We start from the raw sequence: 23,812 nt of genomic DNA, 5'->3' as shown, positions 1-23,812 counted from the left end.
GGGATAATGGTTTGAACCTGGGAGGTCCAGGCTGCAGTGAGCAGTGGCCCACTGCATGGCTCCCTGCATTCCAGCCTGGCGACAGAGTGAGGCCTTGTCTCAAAAAAAGAAAAAGAAAGAAAGAAGAAGCATTGCGAGCTTTGGGGGAGATTCCCGCAGCCCAGTTTTGCCAGGGTCCCAGCATCACCTCTCGGGCTCTGCCGCCCACTCTCGCACTTCACCTGACAGGTGCGCCCCCACCGCTCCACCCCTTCTCATACCGCATCGTCGTCCCGCCTTTTTTCCTTCCGCACCCATCTTTTGAACCATCCCTTCACCTTTCAATCAATTCAAATGTCGCACGGAGCAAACCAATCGCAAGCCTCGTCGAGTGGAAGGGGCGGGATCTTCCCCGGAAGTGTTTGTTAAAGTCCCTCCAATCAGAGGCTTGGTGCAGCAAGTTTGAATTTCGTGGAGGCTCGGGTTGTGAGGATTCCTGCTTCGGAGTTGGCGGTGGTCGTCCAGATCCTTACTTTTTGTTTGAGGTTTCACGCTAGAAGGTGCCTCAGGTAGGTGGGTCTAGAAGGGTCTAAGGACCGGGGGCTGCGAGCGGGAGCCAGTCAGAGGCAGGCTCCTCTAGGACTGTGTTACCTTGCCCTTTCGGAAGCTGATAAAGCGAGTCTCCAGAAGAGTCAGTCTGTTTGCCGTGACCTATCTACTAGTCAGCGTTTCACCACCGGGGCGTAATTGGCATTTGGGGTGAAATTATTCTTTACGTCGAGGGACGTTTAGCATCCCTAGCTCCGACAATAAATTCCCGTAGCTCTTCCCAGATACCATGACGACTAAAAACGCCCGATTGAGAACCTCAAGTCATGCAAAATTAACGCAGTCTAGACTTGCAAGCCGGAGGAAACGCCACTCAGCCAAACAAAATTTAGGTGTTTGTCAAGAGCCAGGCTGCCTGGCTTGGGATCCCAGCTCCACCAGCTTTTAACTATGCTAAAGTGAGCAGTTAATTTACCCCATCTGTTCATGAGAGATAATAGTAACCGCCTTTCAGGGTTATTCTGATAATTATACCTTTAATGTTCTCGCTCTTTCTCTCTGTTGCTGTGGATAGTGCTATCCCCTATTTAAAATAACTAATACATAAGCCTTAGTTGTTCTTCAACATTTACCAAATTAATACTGCCGGAGATAAATAGTGGAAGAGAGTTCTTGATAAAAAGTACAGTCAGTTGACATGCAGGTCAGACAGAGTCTCTTTTTTTTTTTTTTTGAGGTGGAGTTTTGCTCTTGTTGCCCAGGCTGGAGTGCAATGGCACAATCTCGGCCCACCGCAACCTCTGCCTCCCGGATTCAAGTGATTCTCCTACCTCAGCCTCCCAAGTAGCTCGTATTACAGGCACCCACCACCGTGCCTGGCTAATTTTGTGTTTTTAGTAGAGATGAGGTTTCTCCATGTTGGTCAGGCTGGTCTCAAACTCCCAACCTCAGGTGATCTGCCCGCCTCTGCCTCCCAAAGCGCTAGGATTACAGGCGTGAGCCACCACACCCAGCCCAGATTCTCATTTTTTATACTTTGTTGATTGCTTAGAATCGTGTAACAATTTATTGCATTTCTTGTGCCAATTTTTCCATTATCTGGAGTTTTCTAGTAGATTTAGTTCTTGTTGAAGATTATACCATAGTGTGTCTATCACAGAACCTTCCCCCATCCCCCCCCCCCCCTTTTTTTTTAACTGCCAAGACTTCTGAGAATCAGTACCCTTTCTCCAGTTTGGCTTGGTGGTTTTCTGTACCAGCTACACTGGTGACCCCCTCAAACTCCACTTTTCTTTGTTCTCCCCAGTTGGATCCACTGACATCGTCTTTATTGTCCTCTTTTGTTTTGCTTGAATATAGATCTTTCCTAGAAAAAGGTTGTGCCAAGTAAACTATATGATCTTGTGAGTGTGCATGTGTGTATGTATGGCTTTTCTTTTTTTAAATTTATAGAGACGGGGTTATGCTATGTTGCCCAGGCTGGTCTTGAACTCCTGGGCTCAAGCAGTCCTCCCGCCTCTGCCTCCCATAGTGGTAGGATTACAGGCCTAAGCCACCAGGCGGGCCTAAACTATATGATTTCTTGTTCTTGTATGGATGAAAATAATGGAGCAAAGTGATACGGTTATTGTGAACTATATATTTGGTCTTGTTCTGTTTTCTGGAAAACGCCTAAAATCCTTGGATATCTTTTTGTATGCTAATGATTGACAGATGGCTGGAGGCCTCTAAGTAGCTTCAGGATTGGGGCTGGTCACTAGACAGACCAAGCCAGGAGTAGAGAGTTGGGACTTTCAGCCCCACCTCACAACCTCTGCGAGGTGGGGGGAGAGGAGCTGAAGGTTGATTTGATCACCAATGGCCAATGATTTAATCACTCATGTGTATGTAATGAAGCTGACATTTTAAAAAAAACAAAAAACAAAACCTGGGTTTTGAGAGCTTCTAGATAGGTGAACACATGCAGGTTCCTAACCAGCAGTGCTACCTGAGGGAGCATGGAAGCTTCTTGTTCATTTCCACATACCTTTCCCTGTGCCTCTCTATCCAACTATCTGTGTCCAGTTGCCTGTTGATTGTTCCTACATGACTAGGAGGCACCTGGTGTGGGGTTTTTGTTTTTTTGGCTTTTGAAGAAATGTTAGACTACCTGCATTCATCATCATGGGTAAGGAAACCATTCTATACACAGTTCTTCACTTACTTACCCTATTCATCTATAGTTCATGCTTTTCTTTTTGCGGTGTTCTCTATGGTAAGCCCAGAGCCTCTTTTATTCTGTACTATAGCTTCTTGGCTTTCTCTTCATCGGTCAAGCAAGTTCCTATTTAAAACTCCCAAATCGGTTGTAGCTTCCTATGCTCTGATAATCTCCTTCCCACTTATCAGTGTTACATACTTATTTCATTGTGCATTTTCATATTTTATTTCAGAAGGCCCTGAAGTGGGACAGGAGATGAACTGTAATCTTAATTTTTTAAATAATGAAAATTCATGTAAGTTGGGTTTTGTGCTTTTCCTTGACAGGATGTCTTCACATTTTGCCAGTCGACATAGGAAGGATTTAAGTACTGAAATGATTAGAACCAAAATTGCTCACAGGAAATCACTGTCTCAGAAAGAAAGCAGACATAAGGAATATGAACGAAATAGACACTTTGGTTTGAAAGATGTAAATATTCCAACCTTGGAAGGTAGAATTCTTGTTGAATTAGATGAGACATCTCAAGAGTTTGTTCCAGAAAAGGCCAATGTCAAGCCAAGTAAGTAAAGATCTGTTGTAATTTTAAGAGCGAATAATAGTTGATTTAATGCCTGTGTGAGTTAAAAAACCCTGGCCAGAAGAGTTTTGAAATACTGTTTTAAATAACTTTTCTTTTTTTTAATACAAGAGGCAGGGTCTCACTCTGTCACTCAGGTGGGAATGCAGTGGTGTGCTCACTGTAACCTCAAATTCCTGGCTCAAGGAATTCTTTTGCCTCAGTCTCCCAAAGTGCAGGGATTACAGGCGTGAGCCATGGCTCCTGGTTCCTTAAAATCTGTTTTCTACAACTACTGTCTCTTAGGCAAAGCCATTTACCTATGGAATATTATAATACTTTGTTATCCATATTGCCCTGTAGAAATCCTAAAGTTCTTATGGAGCTTGGGTAAGATAAGTGTTGACTAGATAAATTGATAAGAAACATATAAATAGAATAAAGAATACATGAAATGAGAGTACTTTGTCAATGGAAACATTACTAAGAAAACAGCAAAGAATTCATCCTTGCAGTTTCCCCAGAAGGACTGGGACCATTAGGATGAAAAGAACCAACTAAGGAAGAAAGGAATAATCTCAGAAAAAGTTGAAAATAGAGCGTCTTAGAAGGCAAAGGGGGCTGGGCGCGGTGGCTCATGCCTGTAATCCCAGCACTTTGGGAGGCCGAGGCGGGTGGATCACGAGGTCAACAGATCGAGACCATCCTGGTCAACATGGTGAAACCCCGTCTCTACTAAAAATACAAAAATTAGCTGGTCATGGTGGCGCCTGCCTGTAATCCCAGCTACTCAGGAGGCTGAGGCAGGAGAATTGCCTGAATCCAGGAGATGGAGGTTGCGGTGAGCCGAGATCGCGCCATTGCACTCCAGCCTGGGTAAGGAGAGCGCAACTCCGTCTCAAAAAGAAAAAAAAATGAAGAAGGCAAAGGATGCCACAGAGAAGAGAAAGGAAACAGAAATGACTTTAGTCAGGAGTCACCATACTCCTATTTGTTGTGTTCATATAGCAGGCATTAGGAGCTAGATGGCATTGAAATAACGCTAGGATAAATGGGGAGTGACAGAAAGAACCAAAATTTTTTTCTGGGAATGGGTAGTAGTATTACCTCCTAAGTCGTCACCTGGCCTGTACTCTTGTCCTCTCAAATGCTCCATTTCTTAACCAAAATCTTTCAAATAAAAGTCTGTCAATATGCTATTAAAATATCCTTTATTTTAGGATAAAGATGCAGAGGCTTAGAGATGGGAGTGTGCCTGATGTTTTAGAGAAATCAAGTAGGTAACTGGCTAGAAAAGAATGAACAAGGGAGACAGATTGCATAGAATCCTAAGGGCCATCATTATAAGGACATTGGCTTTCACTCTGAAATGAGAGGCCATTAATGAGTGTTTATTTAGTCTGATTTATGTTTTAAAAGGATCACTTTGGAGCCAGGCCTGTAGCCCTAGCTACTCCAGAGGCTGACACAGGAAGATCTTGAGCTCAGGAGTTTGAAGCTTTAGTGTACTATGAGGGTGCCTGTGAATAGCCGCTGTACTCAGACCTGGGCAACACAAAGAGATCCTGTCCTTAAAAAAAAAAAAAAGATCACTTTGGCTGCTGTGTTGAGAATAGATTGTGGGTTAGTAGGTATGGCATCAGGAAGAGCAGTAACTAGACTATTGCAATAATTTAGTTGATATTAAAATATGAAAAGTCAAGGGAAAGCTAGTAAAGAACCAGGGAACAGTGCAAAGTAATGCAAGAGGATAACCAGAAGAATGTGCTATCCTAGAAACCAAGTGGAAAAGTGCATATCAAGGAGGAGAGACTGATTAACTATATTAGTATTGCTTGTTAGATCCAGTATATGAGAGGTGAGAATTTGGACTTCACCACTGTGGAAGTCATTGGTGATATTGATGAATAGTTTGGTGGAGTGAGAGTCAGGGAGTGAAACTCAGATTGGAATGGGTGAGTATAATCAAACCCTTAAATATAATTTCTAGTTTATAGAAAACATGGGGCCTAGAGGAATGAGTAAACAAATATAGCTTGCAGGACATTCAGTAGGAAAACCGGCTGACTACCTTTTGTCAGTAAGACAAGGCATAAAGAGTGGGGAGGAGGATTTGTTTTGTATGGAGAGACTTAAAAGACATGGTGGCTCACGCCTTTAATCCCAACACTTTGGGAGGCAGGCAGATCATGAGGTCAGGAGATCATGGCCAACATGGTGAAACCTCATCTTTACTAAAAATACAAAAATTAGCTGGGTATGATGGTGCGTGCCTATAAACCCAGCTACTCCAGAGACTGAGGGAGGAGAATCGCTTGAACCCAGAGGTGGAGATCGCAGTGAGCCAAGATTGTGCCACTGCACTCCAGCCTGGCAACAGAGCAAGACTCGGTCTCAAAAAAAAAAAAGACATCCAAATAAAATATGTAGATCTTACTTGGTTCTTGATTTAAATAAATAGATGGCTTAAAAGTCCTCTTTGAAGCAAATAGAGAAGTTTAAATCTGGACCCTGTAATAGACAACAAGAAATTACTGCTGATTTTGTTTAGTGTGATGATGATGTATTAAGGCTATGAAAGGAAATGTCTTTGTTTTTTAAAAGTATATACTGAAGTATTTAGAGATGAAATCTTCTAAGTATAATTTGTTTTAAACAACTCCAGGAAAATATTCATAATCATTGAATCTAGGTAATAGGCTTATGAGGTTCATTATAATTCTGATTGTATATTAGAAATTTTTCATAATTTTGAAAATAAGAGGGGGGTTGTAAAGAGTGTTGGAAGTAACTCAGGTGCAGTGGCTCATGCCTGTAATCCTAGTACTTTGGGAGGTTGAGGTGGGTGGATCACCTGAGGTCAGGAGTTCAAGATTAGCCTGGGCAACATGGTGAAACCCCATCTCTACTAAAAATACAAAAATTAGCCGAGTATGGTGGCACGTGCCTGTAATCCTAGCTCCTAGGGAGGCTGAGGCAGGAGAATTGCTTGAACCCAGGAAGCAGAGGTTTCAGTGAGCCAAGATCACGCCAGTACACTCCAGCCTGGGTGACAGAGTGAGACTCCGTCTCAAAAAAAAAAAGTGTTGGAAGTAGAAATACAGATAACTCTCTTGAAGAATTTTGCCTTAAATGGGACTAGAGAAATTGCTACATGTTTGTAACTTTGTAATAGCAACAATTCAGTAGAGGAAAAAATAGTTGAGTGAGAGGATAAGTTGCTGGAAGAATGTCCCTGAATAGATGAGAAGGAATGGAGTACATCTATTATAATAAATAGCACCTATAATTGTATTATTTATCCCAAAACTTAGCTTAAAACAATAAACATTGATTATTTAATACAATTTTTGTGGGTCAGGAATTTGAGCCAAGATGTCATCCAGAGGTATATCTGAAGCCTTAACTGAAACAGGAGGATCTGACCCCAGGATGATGGATTCATGAACAGCAAGTTGGTGCTGGCTTTTGGCAGGAGGCCGTAGTTCTTTGTCATATGGACATCTTGATAGGACTGCTTGAGTATTCTTAAGGCCCCACATAGCACCTGGCTTCCCTGAGCAAATGACTCTTCAAGAGAGCAATGCAAACACTACCTAGTTTTAGAAGTCATGCTCCATTATTCCTGTAATACTCTCTTGATCACACGAGTCAGCCCTATTCAGTGAGAGGGGATGACACAGGGCAAGACTACCAGAAAGTGAGGATCGGTAGAGGTCAGCTTGGATGCTGGCTATCATACAAGTTAATTAATGTAAAAGTGAAGTAATAGATGCCTAGTACATAGCAAGCATTTAATATTTGAACACATGAAGGCAAAATGAATATAAATTTTAAAAGACTAGGGGTTGAAATAACTTGTGGTTAGAGTGCTAAAGAATTAACAGGAAATATTAAAAGCATTTCCTTTTTGTGGAGTAGTCTTGCTATGTTACTCAAGCTGAACTTGAACTCCTGGGCCCAGTGATCCTTCTGCCTCAGCCTCCCCAGTAGGTTGGACTACAGATGTGTCACTGTGCCTGGCTTATTGAAAGCATTTTTTAGGAGCAGTTGAAATGACACAAAATAATTGTTTAGACATTTATATAATTTTTCATCTGAAATGTTTTATATACTGTGCTGTTATGGTTTTTTTTCCTGCCTAGAGTCAATGAAAACTGTTCTGGGTGATCAACGAAAACAAATGCTCCAAAAATACAAAGAAGAAAAGCAACTTCAAAAATTGAAAGAGCAGAGAGAGAAAGCTAAACGAGGAATATTTAAAGTGGGTCGTTATAGACCTGATATGCCTTGTTTTCTTTTATCAGACCAGAATGCTGTGAAAGCTGAGCCAAAAAAGGTAAATTTAGTGTCTTAATAAAAAGGAATAGTTTCTTTTATTTGGAATTTTCTTCGAGACATTAAATGACTAAAATAACCCCTTTCACTTAGTCTCTTTATTTACTTAAGTGGTTGGTAGAAGGTGGGAGTGACATAATAGTAGCTCAGAAGAATGAAAATCAGGTCTCTTGAGATAGCTGTAGGTAAGCTGACATGGGATAAAACTAGTAAAATGGATAGAACCAGGGAGAACAATGTTATGCAAAGAATTTCGTGTTTATCCTGTAGGTTATGAAGAATCAGGAGAAGTTTTAAATAAGGGTAGTGCCACCGTCAAATTAATAATTCAGGAAAATACCATAGCCCTGAAGATTTTAGTCTGGAAAGGGAAGCATTTATAGATAGGGAGACCAATTGTGAGACTACTGTAATGGAATAGGTGGGCTAGAATAGGTGGAAAGGGGCAGTGGGTTTTAAAATGAGAAGCTAGGTGTAAGACATCTGAAGAAAGGCATTTGACAGGACTGGTGGCCGAGTAGATGGTGAGAGGTAAAGGAAATTGAAAAAGCAGAGAGAAGATTCTGAAGCTATTAGTTTGATTAACCATATAAATTATGCTGCTGCTAAAAGAGATAAGACAAGAAAAGGAACAGGTTTAAGTGGGTGCATGCTAATAACCTTTTTTAAAAATCTTAAACTTGTGTAAAACATCTAGATACCAGTGAGTAAAAATTTGGAAAGCAAGATGGAAATTGGTGCTAGGATGTAGATTTAGGATATAATACTGGGAGTATGGACAGGAATTTAAGCTGTGGGACTGAGACCATTCCAATTAGGATATATAAAATTATGAAAAAGTGGACTCTAGAGAGCACCTTCAGGTGGGCAGAAGTCAGGTACCAGGCTGAGGACTGGGCAGAGAGGCAAGAGAACTAAAAGGATAGAAGGTTAAAGGCAGAGTAATCTAAAGGAGAGTGTGGTCAGTGAGTCAGGAAGGATAAAGTTTGAACAAAAGCAGCTAGATTGTAAATTTGTAGTCACTGATGATCTCATTGACTGTATGTACATTCCTGATTTAAGTAAAACTTGAATATTATTCTTGGCATTGTGAATCTCATTGATTCATTGGACAGATCCTTGATTATTTACTCTGGTATAACCTTAGTATAATATGGAAGAGACCAAAACTAATAGGATACAATTCAAGGTGGCAAGATATAGATAAATATTTTCTATATGAGAGGAGGGAGAGATTGTTTCTGTTTGGAGGAACAACAAAGAACTACTCTTGGAAAGGGTTAGATTTAAGCTGGCTTTTCAAGAATATGTAGGATACCAATCACTGGTCTAAACTCCAAACAACTATTTAAAAAGTGTTAAATAGGAACAGAGGTACATCATGGTATTAAATAATAAGATTCACCAATCAGTGTTTTTATATTCTGTTTTTACGGTAGCCATTGATGAATTCTGCTTTCTTTATGCACTCTAGAAGAAAGACTAGTTTTTAGCACTAGGTTTTCACTGATTAGAAAAAAATGGTTTCTAATCTAGAGAAGTCTGTGATTATGCTTTTTAAGGAATTTTACAGACTTAGTAAATATCTTATCACTTTTTAATCATTTTTTCTCTTGCTAGAGTTTTCCACATTTTGTGATCAAGTCTCTGTTTTCTTATGGACAGTGGACAAGTGCATAATCATGAGAATCAAAAGCAAATTGTTAGAACTCAAAACTAGGAAAGCTGTAAGATAGCTTTTTATAAATAGAAAACAAAGATCCTAATAACTCTAATCTGCTCATCTGTGGCATTCTTACTGTCTAGTTAATCATATTAATGAGGATTACAATACCTGGAAAATGTGGTTTGAAATTTCTTTCTCATTGAGAAATATGAGTGATTTTTGAAGTTATTGACTTAAACTTAATTTAAATCAGGCTAGAACCAGAAAAAAATAGGAATTTAAGTAAGTATATTTTTGCTGCTATAAGGGATTAAGGATAGAATTTAACTTTAAAAAGAGAACTTTATTTTGTAATAAGATATGGAAGTAAACCTTTGCCAGTTCTTTTTTTTTTTCTTATTTGCCAGTTCGTTTTTTTAAAGTTTATTTTCTTTTGAATATTCTAAGGCTATTTCATCTTCTGTACGGATTACAAGGTCAAAGGCCAAAGACCAAATGGAGCAGACTAAGGTATAGTTGATAGTAGATAATTGTTACTAAAATGATAAATTGTACTTTTTTTCAGAGTGAATAAATTCACTTTTAATCTAGTATCAGAATCAAGCATAATGGTTAATTTACTAGAGTTAACAGGTATGAAAGTCACTGTTTTTGGTATGGTGATGTAGAGTAATTTCACTTAAAATATTTGCTCCAACATTCCTTATGAGATCCATGGCAAACTGTCTTTGTGTCACACTCTTGTTTTGTTTACTGGGTTCATGTTATGCATTCAAGTTACCTGCATAAAATGCAGATGGGGAGGAAAACACACAGGGTAGGTGTTATAAACTTATGGGTCTTCACAATACTGTAATAAAGATATTAGGAGGGTTACTAAAAGTGAAGTGGGCAAAGGGAATTAGTATGCCTCTTTATCAGGGAAGGAAGCTAAGTTCCACATATGCATATGTAATTGATTTTGCATTGCTATGATGTTCCTGGCATTGTTGTGAGCTTTTGAATATAATAATAAATTTCCTGTCTTTGTGGAACTTACATGTAAGGCAGTTAAAAAAAAAAAAAAACAAACATAATATGTTAGAAGAGCATAAGTATTATGGAGGAGATTTTTTAAAAGGGAGATGGGATGTGCTAGAAGTAGGTGTGGGGGGTAGAATTTTGATTGAGCAGTCAAGGAAGGCCTCTCTGAGATGAAAGCCTTTTGAGTAAAGTCATTATGGGAGTACAGGAGAGAACCATGGAAAAGAGCTTTTTATCCAGGAGAAGCATTTTCTAGGCAAAATTAAAATCTCTTGAAGTGAAAGCATGTCTGGAGTGTTTAAAAACCTTCAGAAGGCAAGTTATAGTTAGCAGTTTTTAATAGCTTAGGTTATTTGCATTTTCTAAAATCTGTGATTCTGAAAAAGGATGTAAGCTTTTTTGGAAGCTTAATGGAAAGCTTTTTTATTTTATCTCATTTTATTTGGGTTAGTAGGTTTTTTTTTTTTTGGTTGGGTCATTTACAACGATCATATTTCAGATGAGGAATCAATTTATGGATTAAAAATGTGGTGCTTTGATTCATTTTGCAATTAAATCACATGGCACCTAATCTCTTAAATAGATGGATGATGACAGTGATGTTCAAGCAGTCCGACCTGGTCAAAGAAAAACTTCTGAAAAGAAAGTGTCAGACAAAGAGAAAAAAGGTAGGAATATTAGCAATTACTATAAATTCTCTAAGGCTACCACAGCCATAATTTTTTTTAAGTGTCCAGAAGGTCAACTGGAATCTATTGATTTATTTATTTGAGACAGGCTTGTCGCCCAGGTTGGAGTGCAGTAGCGCAATCATAGCTCACTGGAGCCTCCACCTCCTGGGTTCAAGTGATCCTCCCACTTCAGCCTCCTAAGTAGCTAGAACTACAGGCTTGCCACCATGCCCAGCTGATTTTTACAGTTTTTTTAGATAATGGGACCTCTCTATGTTGCCCAGGCTGGTTTCAAACTTCTGGGCTAAAGTGATCCTCCCGCCTCAGCCTCCTGAGTAGCTGGGACTACAGGCATGTACTACCATGCCCGGCTTCACAGCCATAATTTAATAACTACAAAGGACATTTGATTATTTTTTTTCCACACAGTTGTGCAGCCTGTAATGCCCATGGCATTGAGAATGACTCGATCAGCTACTGAAGCGGCAAAGCAGGTTCCCAGAACAGTCTCATCTACCACAGCAAGAAAGCCAGTCAGAAGAGCTGCTAATGGTAAGAACTATTCCTTGATCAGTTACTGAACTAGAATGTTTGGTCCTTGAGGTTTTTGTATTCTGTTTCAAAAATCAACAAGTACTTTGAGTAGGAGAGAAGGAAACAGGAAATTGTAATTCCTGAAACTAGATTCTGTGTCTTGACATCCAGTTGGCACATCATGGATGCCCAAACATTGAAGACCTGAATTGGTATAAGCAGTGTTTCAAAATGAAAAATTAATGGTCCTGATAAATCATAGTTCATTTATTTGGGGCAATATAATGTAGCCATTAAGAACAATATTATAAAAGAGCACTTAATGACATGGTTCATGATATATTAAGTGGGCAAAGAAAAGCAGGTCAAACTGTACAGTAGGATCACAATTCTAAAAAACAGTATGTGATTATGTGGATATAGGACTGGAAAACCATACTCTAAGTGACAACAGAGTAATGGAATCTGGGTGATCTTTTCATTGCTGTTCTTCATAGTCTTTTGTATTTTTCTAATTGTAATAAATATGTACAGGTTGAGCAACCCTAATCAAAACATTCAAAATCTTGAGCAACGACATGACATTTAAAGGTCATGCTCAAAGGAAATGCTCACTGGAGTATTTCAGATTTTAGATTTTTGTATCAGGTATGCTGAACCTGTAAGTATAGTATATACATTCCAAAATCTGGAATCTAAAATACCTCTGGTTTCAAGCATTTTGGATACGGGATACTCAATTTGTATTTGGTATTCAGAGGGAAAAGGTGAAACACTCTGGCTTTGAAAGCAGATGGTCTGTACTTGGCAGGAAATTCCATTTGTTTTTAACCTCTTTTATAATATGGCTTTTTATAATAAAAATCCTTCAAAACATGTATTTCTCCTGTTTCTTCTTTTCCTTTCCCAAGTTACCTAGTATTTTAATGTAGCATTTCTATCTAGTAAAATATTTTATTTTATTGTTATTTTAGAAAACGAACCAGAAAGAAAGGTGCCAAATAAAGGAAGACCTGCCAAAAACATAGAAACAAAACCTGACAAGGTAGAGAATAAACATCTTTTTACTTCTAGATGCTTTGAAAATCTCATTGCTACTTTCATAAAGTTGAAATTAAACAGACAGAACTGCTTCAAGAGGTTAACCTACATGTATGTTAAAACTTCCTGAACCAGGCCAGGCACGGTGACTCAAACCTGTAATCTCAGCACTTTGGGATTCCGAGGCAGGCAGATCATCTGAGGTCAGGAATTCTAGACTAATCTGACCAACATGGAGAAACTTGGTCCTTACTAAAAATACAAAACTAACCAGGCATGGTGGTGCATGCCTGTAATCCCAGCTACTCGGGAGGCTGAGGCAGGAGAATCGCTTGAACCTGGGAGGCGGAGGTTGCGGTGAGCCAAGATCCGTGCGGTTGCACCCCAGCCTGGGTAAACAAGTTAAACTCCATTTAAATAAATAAAATTAAAAAATAAATAAAAAACTTCTCAGACCATAAGAAAGCATCAAGAGGATTTGTTCTTGTTGTTTTTCAGGTATCTTATTTTCAGAGCTTTTTTTTTTTTTTTTTCTCTGAGAGAGTCTCGCTTTGTTGTCCAGCCTGGGGTGCAGTGGTATGATCTTACCTCACTGCAACCTCTGCTTCCCAGGTTCAGGTGATTCTCCTGCCTCAGCCTCCCAAGTAGCTGGAACTGCAGGCACGTGCCACCACACTCCACTAAATTTTGTATTTTTAGTAGAGATGGGATTTTACCATATTGGCCAGGTTGGTCTCAAACTCCTGACCTCGTGATCCACCTGCCTTGGCCTCCCAAAGTGCTGGGATTACAGATGTGAGCCACTGCACCCTTCAGAGCTTTGTATGTAGGGAAAGCATAATTTGGTTAGAAGATGGAGAAAAATAATAAAAACACAGCTGAGAGAAACCTTTATGTGGGAATTAGCCAAGACATAGGATGGAGCGGGGTGAAATGCATTGACTTTGGATTCATTTAGGCCTGGGTTTGAATACTCCCTCTGCTTCCAATTAGCTATATTATATAACCCTGGGCAAGTTATGTAATTTATGAGTTTGTTTTCTTATTCCTAATATGGAATACCTACATAGAGTAGTTGTGAGAATTAAACTAAAATTTCTGCCAGCATCTGCAACGGTTTCTAATAAGGTCTTCAAAAAAATATGCCCCATTTGAGGATCCCTTGGCTTATAAATCTATGGTATAATTTCTTTTTTTTTTTTTTTTTGAGACAGAGTCTCATTCCGTTGCCCAGGCTGGAGTGCAATGATGCCATCTCAGCTCACTGCAGCCTCCACTTCCAGGGTTCAAGTGCTTCTCCTGCCTCAGCCTCCCAAATAGCTGGGATTATAGCTGTATGCCACCACACCCATCTAACTTTTGTATTTTTGGTAGAAATGGCATTTCACCATGTTGCCCAGGGTGGTCTTGAGCTCCTGACCTCAGGTGACCCACCTGCCTTGGCCTCTCAAAGTGCTAGGATTACAGGTGTGAGCCACTGTTCCCCACCAGTGTAATTTCTTAATTTAAAAAAAGTAACAAAGATTAAGTAACCTAGCTAAATTCTTAGTAAAAAATCAAACACAGATCAAGAAAGGAAACATACAATGAATCTTTGCAGATAAAGCAGCTGGACCTTATAGGTCCTCCCTTAAGATTTATTCTACCCTTAAGGATCATCACTAATTTTTGCTTTGACCGCCATGCTAGCCTCAACAGTGTTGCTACTTAAACTTTTGTCCAGGTTGAAATACCTGGGTTTGAGTTCATATCTTATTAAAAATCAGAAGCCTAGAAACCTCTAGAAATTATATTTAAATACCAAGTCATAAATTGACTTGAAATAGTAAATATGCTTTGTATTTTATATGGTTAATCTTTTGTGTCACATTGAAAAGTATTGTGGTAAGGTTATTTGTAATCTAAGGTTGTTTAAGTAAAGGATTTGGTCCTTAACAATAGTCATTCCATAATGTTAGATTTCTGATTTTAAACCATTGTAATTATCAACATAATTTAAGTAAAAAGGTCTATGTTCGTTGAATAAGTTTTTCCATATTAATTTTCCATTCTCTTTTAGTTTGTTGTAATTTCTAAAAGATATTAGTCTTTTTCTTTTCTTTTCTTTTTTCTTTTTAAATCGGGTTTCACCATGTTGGTCAGGCTGGTCTTGAACTCCCAACCTCAGGTGATCTGCTCACCTTGGCCTCCAGAGTGCTTGGATTACAGGCATGAGCCACCACGCCGGCTGATATTAGTCTTTTAATAAGAATTGGTTCTATCTATTCCTGGGGAATAGCAATGGTTTAGCATAACCGGTCTTCGGATTCCATGTATACACTTAACTGTATCTGTTTTTGTCTTTCAAATTATGCACGTAGTACATATATTTCAGTTGTCATGTTTTCAGACATATAAAAATTGGTTGAATATATCCTCAGAAGAGAGAAATCTTACTATGTTAACTCACATCCTAGGGTATTTCTTGTGAAGTCTATAGTGAAGAAAATACTTTGGATTCACAAACTAGTGCAACAAATGGAAAAGATCCAGATGGAGTCTTATCAAAAATGGAAAACTTACCTGAGATACATTCTGCAAAAATGAAAGGGAAGAATTCCTTCGCACCTAAAGATTTTACGTTTCAGCCACTGGATGGTCTCAAGACCTATCAAGTAACACCTATGACTCCCAGAAGTGCCAATGCTTTTTTGACACCCAGTTACACCTGGACTCCTTCAAAAACAGAAGTGTAAGAATGTAATATTAATAAGTCCCTTGCTAAGATGGGTAATAAATGCCTTTCTTATATTTAGCCTGTGCTCTTTTTTTTTTTTTGAGACAGAGTTTCGCTCTTGTTACCCAGACTGGAGTGCAATGGCGCAATCTCGGCTCACCGCAACCTCCACCTCCTGGGTTCAGGCAATTCTCCTGCCTCAGTTTCCTGAGTAGCTGGGATTACAGGCACACGCCACCATGCCCAACTAATTTTTTGTATTTTTAGTAGAGACAGGGTTTCACCATGTTGACCAGGATGGCCTCGATCTCTTGACCTCGTGATCCACCCGCCTCGGCCTCCCAAAGTGCTGGGATTACAGGTGTGAGCCACCGCACCCGGCTAGCCTGTGCTCTTAAAAAGTTGTTTAGCTATTGAACTATGTTAGTTATGAACCATGAAATTTTTTTCTTTTAAAAAATTCTTCAGAAGGTACAATAATGTACTTGACAGTTTCTATATTTCCTATGCATTATTATTTTCACTATACAATTTGGGGTTTTTTTGTTTTTAATGAGTTACTTAACACAAATAACATTTTTCAAAAGAAGAAACTTGTTATAATACTGTAGCTCAGATATGACTTTTTCCTCATTTTTTTCTGGCTCAGTATTTAGAAAAACTGCTTCTGAAGACAAAAATGATTACTTTATAAAACAGGAAAAATTAGTTGGAACCTTTAAAAGAAAAGGCAAGATCATTTTGCAAAGACTGGCTGACAGCAAATATACTAGAAACTGCTCAGCAGCATCTAAGACTATTAAGTGTTTATGTTCTATTAAGAAATATTCATCCAAGTCATGGCACCAAAAAAAGTAAATAAATAAAAATTTTAAAAATCTTCAAAATCACCAGTCCCGGTGGTTCATGCCTGTAATCCCAGAACTGTGGGAGGCTGAGGTGGGCAGATCACCTGAGGTCAGGAGTTCAAGACCAGCCTGGTGCAACATGATGAAACCCTGTCTCTGCTAAAGATACCGGGCGCAGTGGCACTTGCCTGTGATCCCAGCTACTCTGGATGGCTGAGGCTGGAGAATTGGTTGAACCCAGGAGGTGGAGGTTGCAGTGAGCCAAAGAGCAGGCCATTGCACTCCAACCTGGGCAAAAGGGCAAGACTCCATCTCAAAAAAAACCAAAAAGAAGTCTTCAAAATATTTAATATCATTGCAATTAATTAGTAAAGATGGACATTTACACTATAGGTGTTTAAATTTTCTCCCCTCCAGAATGCACATTTTTTTAAAAATAGAAGAATTTCCTTTTTAGCCAAGATTTATAAAAAGTGACACAACTTTGAAACCCCTAAAATTAGATATATGGAGTTCATGTTTCATCAAGTGTATATTTTTGCTATTGTTTTTAGTGATAAATCTCAAGAAGCAACAAAAGAAATTTTGGCACAAAAATGTAAAACTTACTCTACCAAGACAGTGCAGCAGGATTCAAATAAATTGCAATGTCCTTTGGGTCCTCTGACTGTTGGGCATGAAGGTATAGTATTTAATTAATGTATTTATTTATTTATTTAATGTATTTATTTTTTAGATTAATGTTGTTGATAATACAAAAAAATCTTTTACTTTCAGGTGTAGTAATTTAAATTTTTACTTTTCTGGATTATTGTCAGATTCATTTAGAGCCCTTTTTCACCATATCATTTGAGGATATGAACTAAGGGTCATATATGAACTCGCTGTCAGAAAAGATGGGAAGGCATGGGTAAAGATATCTGAAGACAGAATTGGAATGAAGAATACAGATAAAAGGGGAAATAAATGTAAATTTAAAGAAAAAAATATTCAGAGCTACTTTAGGGGAAATGTGAATGAAGTCATTCAGACAGAAATAAAATTTTAAAATCAAACATGGAAAAAAACTGAAGGATTTTTAAAAGGTTTTTTTAGGGGCTGTCATTTTAGGAATTGTTGCTTTGGAAATTATATGTAAGACTTTCTTTATAGAACATATTTTAAATAAAAATGAAGCTACTACTAAAGATTCAAATGACCTTCCAATAAAAGAAGTCTCATCACTTGAAACAAATGAAGGTCAAATATCTCAGCCCTACCGTGATGTGCCATATTTCAGGTATGTCTGTCTGTTTCTAGTGTAAGAATTTTGTATTAATGTCTAGACATTTAAAACCAAAACCGAAAATTTTTAACCTTCATACAGTGGGAGGAAACTTGACGTTTGGTGATTTTCTCTTATCTTGTAAATTAAAAATTTTTTTTTGATAGCTAGTACATTCATGTGGTTCCTAATTCAAAAGGTACAAGTGAGAAGTCTCCTTCTCAGCACTGTGTCCCAACTGCATATTGTGAACCTTTCATGAAGGCCAGTGTTACTCATTTCTTGTGAATATTTCCATGGATAGTTAATGCATGTAGACAAATACAAACATACACAATTTTTCTTTCTTAAAAATACAATAGCATACAATACACACTATTCTGTTTGCAAATCAAATAGATGAGAAGTATCTCACTATATTTTTACTATTCATTTGTTGTATTATACATATCTTTTTTGAGAATGACTTTATTTTATTTATTTATTTGAAACGGCTGTCTCCCAGGCTGGAGTACAGTGGCATGATCTCAGCTCACTGCAGCCTGCGCGTCTTGAGCTCAAGCCATCCTCCTACCAGTGGGCAGCTAATTTTGTTTTTTATTTTTTTGTAGAGACAGGGTCTTACAATATTGCCCAGGCTGGTCTTGAACTCACAGGCTCAAGTGATTCTTTTGCCTCAGCCTCCCAAATTGTTATAATTACAGGCATGAGCCACTGCATCTGGCTTAATTTCCTTTTTAGGGCACTGGATTTTAGCATTATAAGGGATTTTAGAGGTAACTAAATCCGTTGTGTCGTTCAACTGAGTTGTTGAGACATCTGACCAACTAGATAATGTCAGAGCTAAACCGTTTCTGCTTTCTCATTCATTAATCGTCATGCTGTGTTGTTGAATATAAACAACTCAAATTTTTTGTTTTGGTTTGGTTTTTGGTTTTTTTTTGAGATAGGGTCTCACTCTGTCACCCAGGCTGGAGTGCAGTATCTCGATCTTGGCTCACTGCAGCCTTGAACTCCCAACCTCCTGCTTTAGCCTCCTGAGGAGCTGGGTCTATGTCTGTTGGTTTCTAGCGTAAGAATTTTATATTAATATCTGGACATTTAAAACTAAAATTTTTTTAACCTTAATATAGTGGGGGGAAACTGAGTTAGGTGATTTTCACTTATCTTTTAAATTTTAATTATTTTCTTTGATAACAGACAGGTGCCACCACGCCCGGGTAATTGTTTTTGTGTTTTTTTTTTTAGTAGAGATTGGTTTTCACCATGTTTCCCAGGCTGGTCTGGAACTCCTGGGCTCAAGTGATCCACCTGCCTTGGCTTCCCAAAGTGCTGGTTGGAATTATGGATGTGAGCTACAGCTCCTGTCTCTAAATTTTTTTTTTTTTTTTTTTTTAAAGAAAATTGGGCAGTTGCAGTGGCTTATGCCTATAATCTCCCAGCACTTTGGGAGGCTGAGGCAGATGGATTACCTGAGGTCAGGAGTTCAAGACCAGCCTGGCCAACATGGTGAAACCCTGTCCCTGTTAAAATACAAAAATTGGCCGGGTGGGGTGGTGGGTGCCTATAATCCCAGCTATTTGGAAGGCTGAGGAAGGAGAATTGCTTTGACCTGGGAGACAGAGGTTGCATTGAGCTGAAATCATGCCATTGTACTCCGACCTGGGCAAGAAGAGCAAAACTATCTCAAAAAAGAAAAAAAGAAACGAAGTCTTTATTCAGTTTTTCCTACTAAGATAACTCCTCCAGTCATGACAGTGAAAAATATTTCCAAACATCACCAAATGTTCCCTAGAGGGGGGCAAAATTGGCCCAGTGAGAACCACTACCTTTAAGCAAGCAAAGCCTAATAATTAGAATCTGTGAGGCTCTATCACTGTAATCCTGGACTTAACAGTTATTTGCTTTAATTTACTCTTGACAGTTGAGTTGGCTTTAGTTTCATGGACATTGCAGAGAATCTAATGCATGTTTAGGAATGTCTGACTTTGATCAGCCTCTGAAAAAAAACAGAACAAACTAGAAATGTTAGCTTAAAAAATAGGATATATCAACAAGGTATCAACTTGTATTTATGGATTTTAATATATCATGGTTTATAAATCAGTATCAACTTTGGGAAATTAATATCGTGCCTGCCTTTTATAACTTCCTAATATTATGTATTATGTTATAATGCTAATACCTAGATACTAGTGTGAAAATCACTTGTAGAACTGAAATGTATGTCATAATTTTAGAAATATCCTCCAGTCAGAAACTGAGAAATTAACTTCACATTGCCTCGAGTGGGACAGGAAGCTTGACTTGGACATTCCAGATGATGGTGAGGGAACATTTATATTTTTTGTCTTTGCTTGGCTTCTTTTATTATGGCTATGTTTCTCTGAAACAGAAAAATATAGCATTACCTAACTTTACATTTTCATTATTATTCAAAGTAGCAAAAATTTTTCTTTTTTAACCTGATGTCAACAATAAAAAAGCAAGAATTTTTTTTTTTTTTTTTTTTTTTTGTAGGGGGGAGGAAGGCAGGAAGGGAGGGAAGAAGGACGGTAGGGAGCAAGGAAGGGAGGAAGGAAGGAAGGAAGGAAGGGAGGAAGCGGGGAGGGAGGGAAGGGAAGGAAGGAAATCAAGCAATGAGAGAGACATTGCCGACCTGGATCTAGAGGTTTACAAGTTGATTTCTTTTTTTTTTTTTTGAGAGAAGGAAAGAAAAAAAAATAAGTAAAGGAGAGGAAGAAAGAGGGAGAGTAAATGGAAATATTGCTTTATTTTGAAAAAAAATTGAGTATTAATAATGGCCAATCAATGTTTCATTTAAACTTATGGGTAGGTGTGATGTGGTATTGACAAGAATGTATATTTTGTGTATTTGAAGTGGAGAGCTCTATGAATATTTATTAAGTTTACTTGTTCCGGATCTGAGTTCGAGTCCTTGATATCCTTATTAATTTTCTGTCTCATTGAATCTAAGTCTCGTATCTGGGTGTTAGGATCGTTAGCTCTTGTTGTTGCATTGATCCTTTTACCACTATATCTTTGTTGCTTTAAAATCTATTTTCTCCGATACGAGAATTGCAACTCCTGCTTTTTATTTATTTATTATTTATTTTTGCTCTCCATTTGGTTGGTAAATCTTTCTCCATCCCTTTGTTTTGAGTCTTTGTGTATCCTTGCATGTGAAACAGGTCTGGATGTAAAATGCCATTGGGTTTTGGCTGTGTCTTTTGATTGGGAGATTTAGTCAATTTAAATTTAGGGTTGCTGCCATTTGATGTTGACTGGCTGTTTTATCCATTCGTTGGTGTAAATTCTTCTTTATGTTGGTGCTCTTTACTTTTTGGTATATTTTTAGAAAGGCTAATACTGGTTGTTTCTTTCTGTGTGTAATGCTTCTTTCAGAAGCTCTTGTAAAGCAGGCCTGGTGGTAATAAAATCTCTGAGTTCTTGCTTGTTCATAAAAGATTTTATTTTTCCTTCAGTTGTGAAGCTTAGTTTGGCTGGATATGAAATTCTGGGCTGAAGGTTCTGTTCTTTGAGAATGTTGAATATTGGCCCCCACTCTCTTCTGGCTTGTAGAGTTTCTGCTGAGAGATCTGCTGTAAGTCTGATAAGCTTGCCTTTGTGGGTAACATGACCTTTCTCTCTGGCTGCCCTTAGTATCTTCTCCTTCGTTTCAACCCTGGTGAATCTAACGATTATGTGCCTTGGGGTTGCTCTTCTTGAGGAATATCTTTGTGGTGTTCTCTGTATTACCTGGGGTTGAATTTTGACCTGCTTTGCTAGTTTAGGAAAATTTTCCTGAATAATATCCTGAAGAGTATTTTCCAGCTTGGATTCATTCTCTCCGTCGCATTCAGGTACACCTATCAAATGTAAATTTGGTCTTTTCACATAGTCCCACATTTCTTGGAGACTTTGCTCATTCCTTTTTATCCTTTTTTCTCTAATCTTTTCTTCATGTTTTATTTCATTAAGTTGGACTTTGACCTCATATCCCTTCTTCTGCTTGAACAATTCGAGTGTTTAAACCTGTGCATACTTCTCGGAGTTCCTGTATTGTATTCTTCAGTTCCATTAATTCACTCATACTCTGCTCTAAGTTGTCTATTCTCAATAGGATTTCATCAAACCTTTTTTCAAAGTTCCTAGTTTCTTTACTTTGGGCTACAACATGTTCTTTTAACTCACCGAAGTTTGTTATTATCCATTCCTTGAAGAGTGATTCTGTCATCAGGAGGCGCTCGTTCTCCATCAAGCCTTGTTCCATTGTTGATGTGGAGCTGTGATCATCTTTAGAGGGAGAGGCGTTCTGACTTTGAGTATTCTCAGCTTTTTTACGCTGGTTTCTTCCCGTCATTGTAAATTTATCCTCCTGTCTCTTTGAAATTACCAACTTTCAGATTAGGTCTCTTGAGTGGACGTCCAGGTTGTTAGTTCCCAGGGCCAGAGCAGCGGCGTTAAAAGTGATGGTGCTTTTCTGCCCAGGATTCTCCTGTCTGGCTTCCTTCTTGTGTCTGTAGTAGGCGACTCTGCCTTCCCGGGGCTCCAAACTTCGGTCAGAAGGGGAACCGGTCCCATTTACTCTGCGCCTAGCGCTGCCCCGCCGAGGTGCCGTCACAGCGGCTGCACCGGGCTCTGGTGTCCTGCTGGGGGCCCGTGCGGGTTCTCCGAACCTGTTTACTCTGCTCCGAGAGCTGCCGCGCTGGGGTGCCAACGGAACCGCTGCACTGGCCGGGAGAGTCGCGCTGGCCACCTGTGTGTTTCCTCCACTGGGGGATCTCCTGCTCCGTGAGCGACCAGAATTTGTCTGAAAGTGTGGTGTCCTCTAGTTCTCCGCCCCTTCCCTGAGAGCTGCAGTCCCAGGATGTTAGCGATCGGCCATCTTGGATCAGCAAGAATTTTTTAAAAATTTCAATATATGTTCCCTAATATCTCTGTGCTAAAATGGTATATAACTTAAAAGATGTAAGTAATTAGAATATTGACTGTCATTCCTTTGACTTAGACTTTTTTCTAACCAAGCAAGTAACAGTGAATAGTATTGGCTTTTTTGTTATGACTTCATGGGTGATGTTAACATCTGTTATTATTTGTACAAAAATATATTCTGAATGAAAATATATTCTGAATGAAGAGAGTTCTTATAAAGCACAAGAAGAAATAGAATGTTATTTAGTATATAGCAATAGGTATAAGAGTGAATATTGTTAATATTGAGCGGGAATTGAAGCAAATAGTTAATACTCAGTATTTGTATGACAAAGTTTTGTGGTAGATATTTTGTGTTTTGCTTTAACAATCTGTAAGTCCTAGGATATTTGGAGTGAAGTCTTACTGGTGGGCTGACTTGCCATGAATGTCTGTTCTGTCCTTTACTTTTAAAAAACCTCTTATTTCCTTCAGCTAAAGATCTTATTCGCACAACAGTTGGGCAAACAAGACTCCTTATGAAGGAAAGGTTCAAACAGTTTGAAGGACTAATTAATGATTGCGAATATAAACGAGGTATAAAAGAGACTACCTGTACAGATCTGGATGGATTTTGGGATATGGTTAGTTTTCAGGTATGCGGTTAAATATTTCAAATATACTGACTTTGGACTTTTTTTTTAAGTAGCAGGAGTAAAATGGGGTAATATTAGCTGCTTAGGTACTTGTAATATAAATCAGATGTTATAAAGCACCTTTATAAACTGTAAAACAATCTAAATTTTATGGCTGATGTCCTCTTCTCCCACATATTGTCAGGATAATTTCTTTGTGGGTTGAAAACAGATTATTTTCAACTCTTGAATAGTCTATAATGATTTGACCTATGAGAAATGAGTCAACTGGCCTTTGGTAGTTGAGTTCAGCTAGCAGTTACTGAGTTCCTGTTGTGTCTATGGCAATGTATTAGTTGATAAAAGGGCATGTTCCCTGTCCCAGAGGAATTTGTAGTTTGATTAGTGACTGAGATACAAAATATAACTCTAATGTAGAAAGTGCTATGATAGAATAAATCACTCGGAAGAACAGTAAAGGTATGGGGGAAGATGACTCTTTTTGAACTTGTTTTAGAAATAAGCATATAAAATAGCATTTTAAGAACCAACAGCCAACGATAGACAGACATTGAAGAAAGCTTCAAACCTAGCTGGGCGTGGTTGCTCACGCCTGTAATCCCAGCACTTTGGGAGGCTGAGGCGGGCGGATCACTTCAGGTCAGGAGTTTGAGACCAACCTGACCAACCTGGAGAAACCCCGTCTCTACTAAAAATATAAAATTAGCTGGGCATGGTGGTGCATGCCTGTAATCCCAGCTACTTGGGAGGCTGAGGCAGGAGAATCATTTGAACCCAGGAGGTGGAGATTGCAGTGAGCCATGTTCGTGCCATTGCACTCCAGCCTGGGAAACAAGAGCAAAACTCCATCTCCA

The 23,812-nt window shown here is 38.7% G+C and overlaps 1 protein-coding gene across 4 annotated transcripts in view; it reads left to right on the top strand.

Moving 5' to 3' along the window:
* The first annotated feature begins 403 nt into the window (after window positions 1–403).
* DLGAP5 (DLG associated protein 5) overlaps window positions 404–23,812 on the top strand; it is a 45,911-nt gene continuing 22,502 nt past the window's right edge. For 3 of the 4 annotated variants that reach the window (XM_009006066.5, XM_035260580.3, XM_078334991.1), the window contains exons 1-12: window positions 404–548; window positions 3,055–3,290; window positions 7,433–7,626; window positions 9,739–9,801; window positions 10,898–10,982; window positions 11,415–11,537; window positions 12,494–12,564; window positions 15,017–15,291; window positions 16,679–16,806; window positions 17,277–17,403; window positions 19,629–19,714; window positions 22,798–22,958. In XM_009006066.5, coding sequence (XP_009004314.1) covers window positions 3,056–3,290; window positions 7,433–7,626; window positions 9,739–9,801; window positions 10,898–10,982; window positions 11,415–11,537; window positions 12,494–12,564; window positions 15,017–15,291; window positions 16,679–16,806; window positions 17,277–17,403; window positions 19,629–19,714; window positions 22,798–22,958 — 1,548 coding nt within the window. In that variant the 5' untranslated portion in view covers window positions 404–548; window position 3,055. Of the gene's footprint in view, window positions 549–3,054; window positions 3,291–7,432; window positions 7,627–9,738; window positions 9,802–10,897; window positions 10,983–11,412; window positions 11,538–12,493; window positions 12,565–15,016; window positions 15,292–16,678; window positions 16,807–17,276; window positions 17,404–19,628; window positions 19,715–22,797; window positions 22,959–23,812 lie in introns of those variants that run through there. The other variant, XM_078334992.1, reaches the window with a different exon arrangement.

The sequence above is a fragment of the Callithrix jacchus genome, chromosome 8 (genome assembly GCF_049354715.1).
Source record: "Callithrix jacchus isolate 240 chromosome 8, calJac240_pri, whole genome shotgun sequence".
NCBI classification, from domain to species: Eukaryota; Metazoa; Chordata; class Mammalia; order Primates; family Cebidae; genus Callithrix; species Callithrix jacchus.
This window is presented reverse-complemented; position numbering and strand designations above follow the sequence as displayed.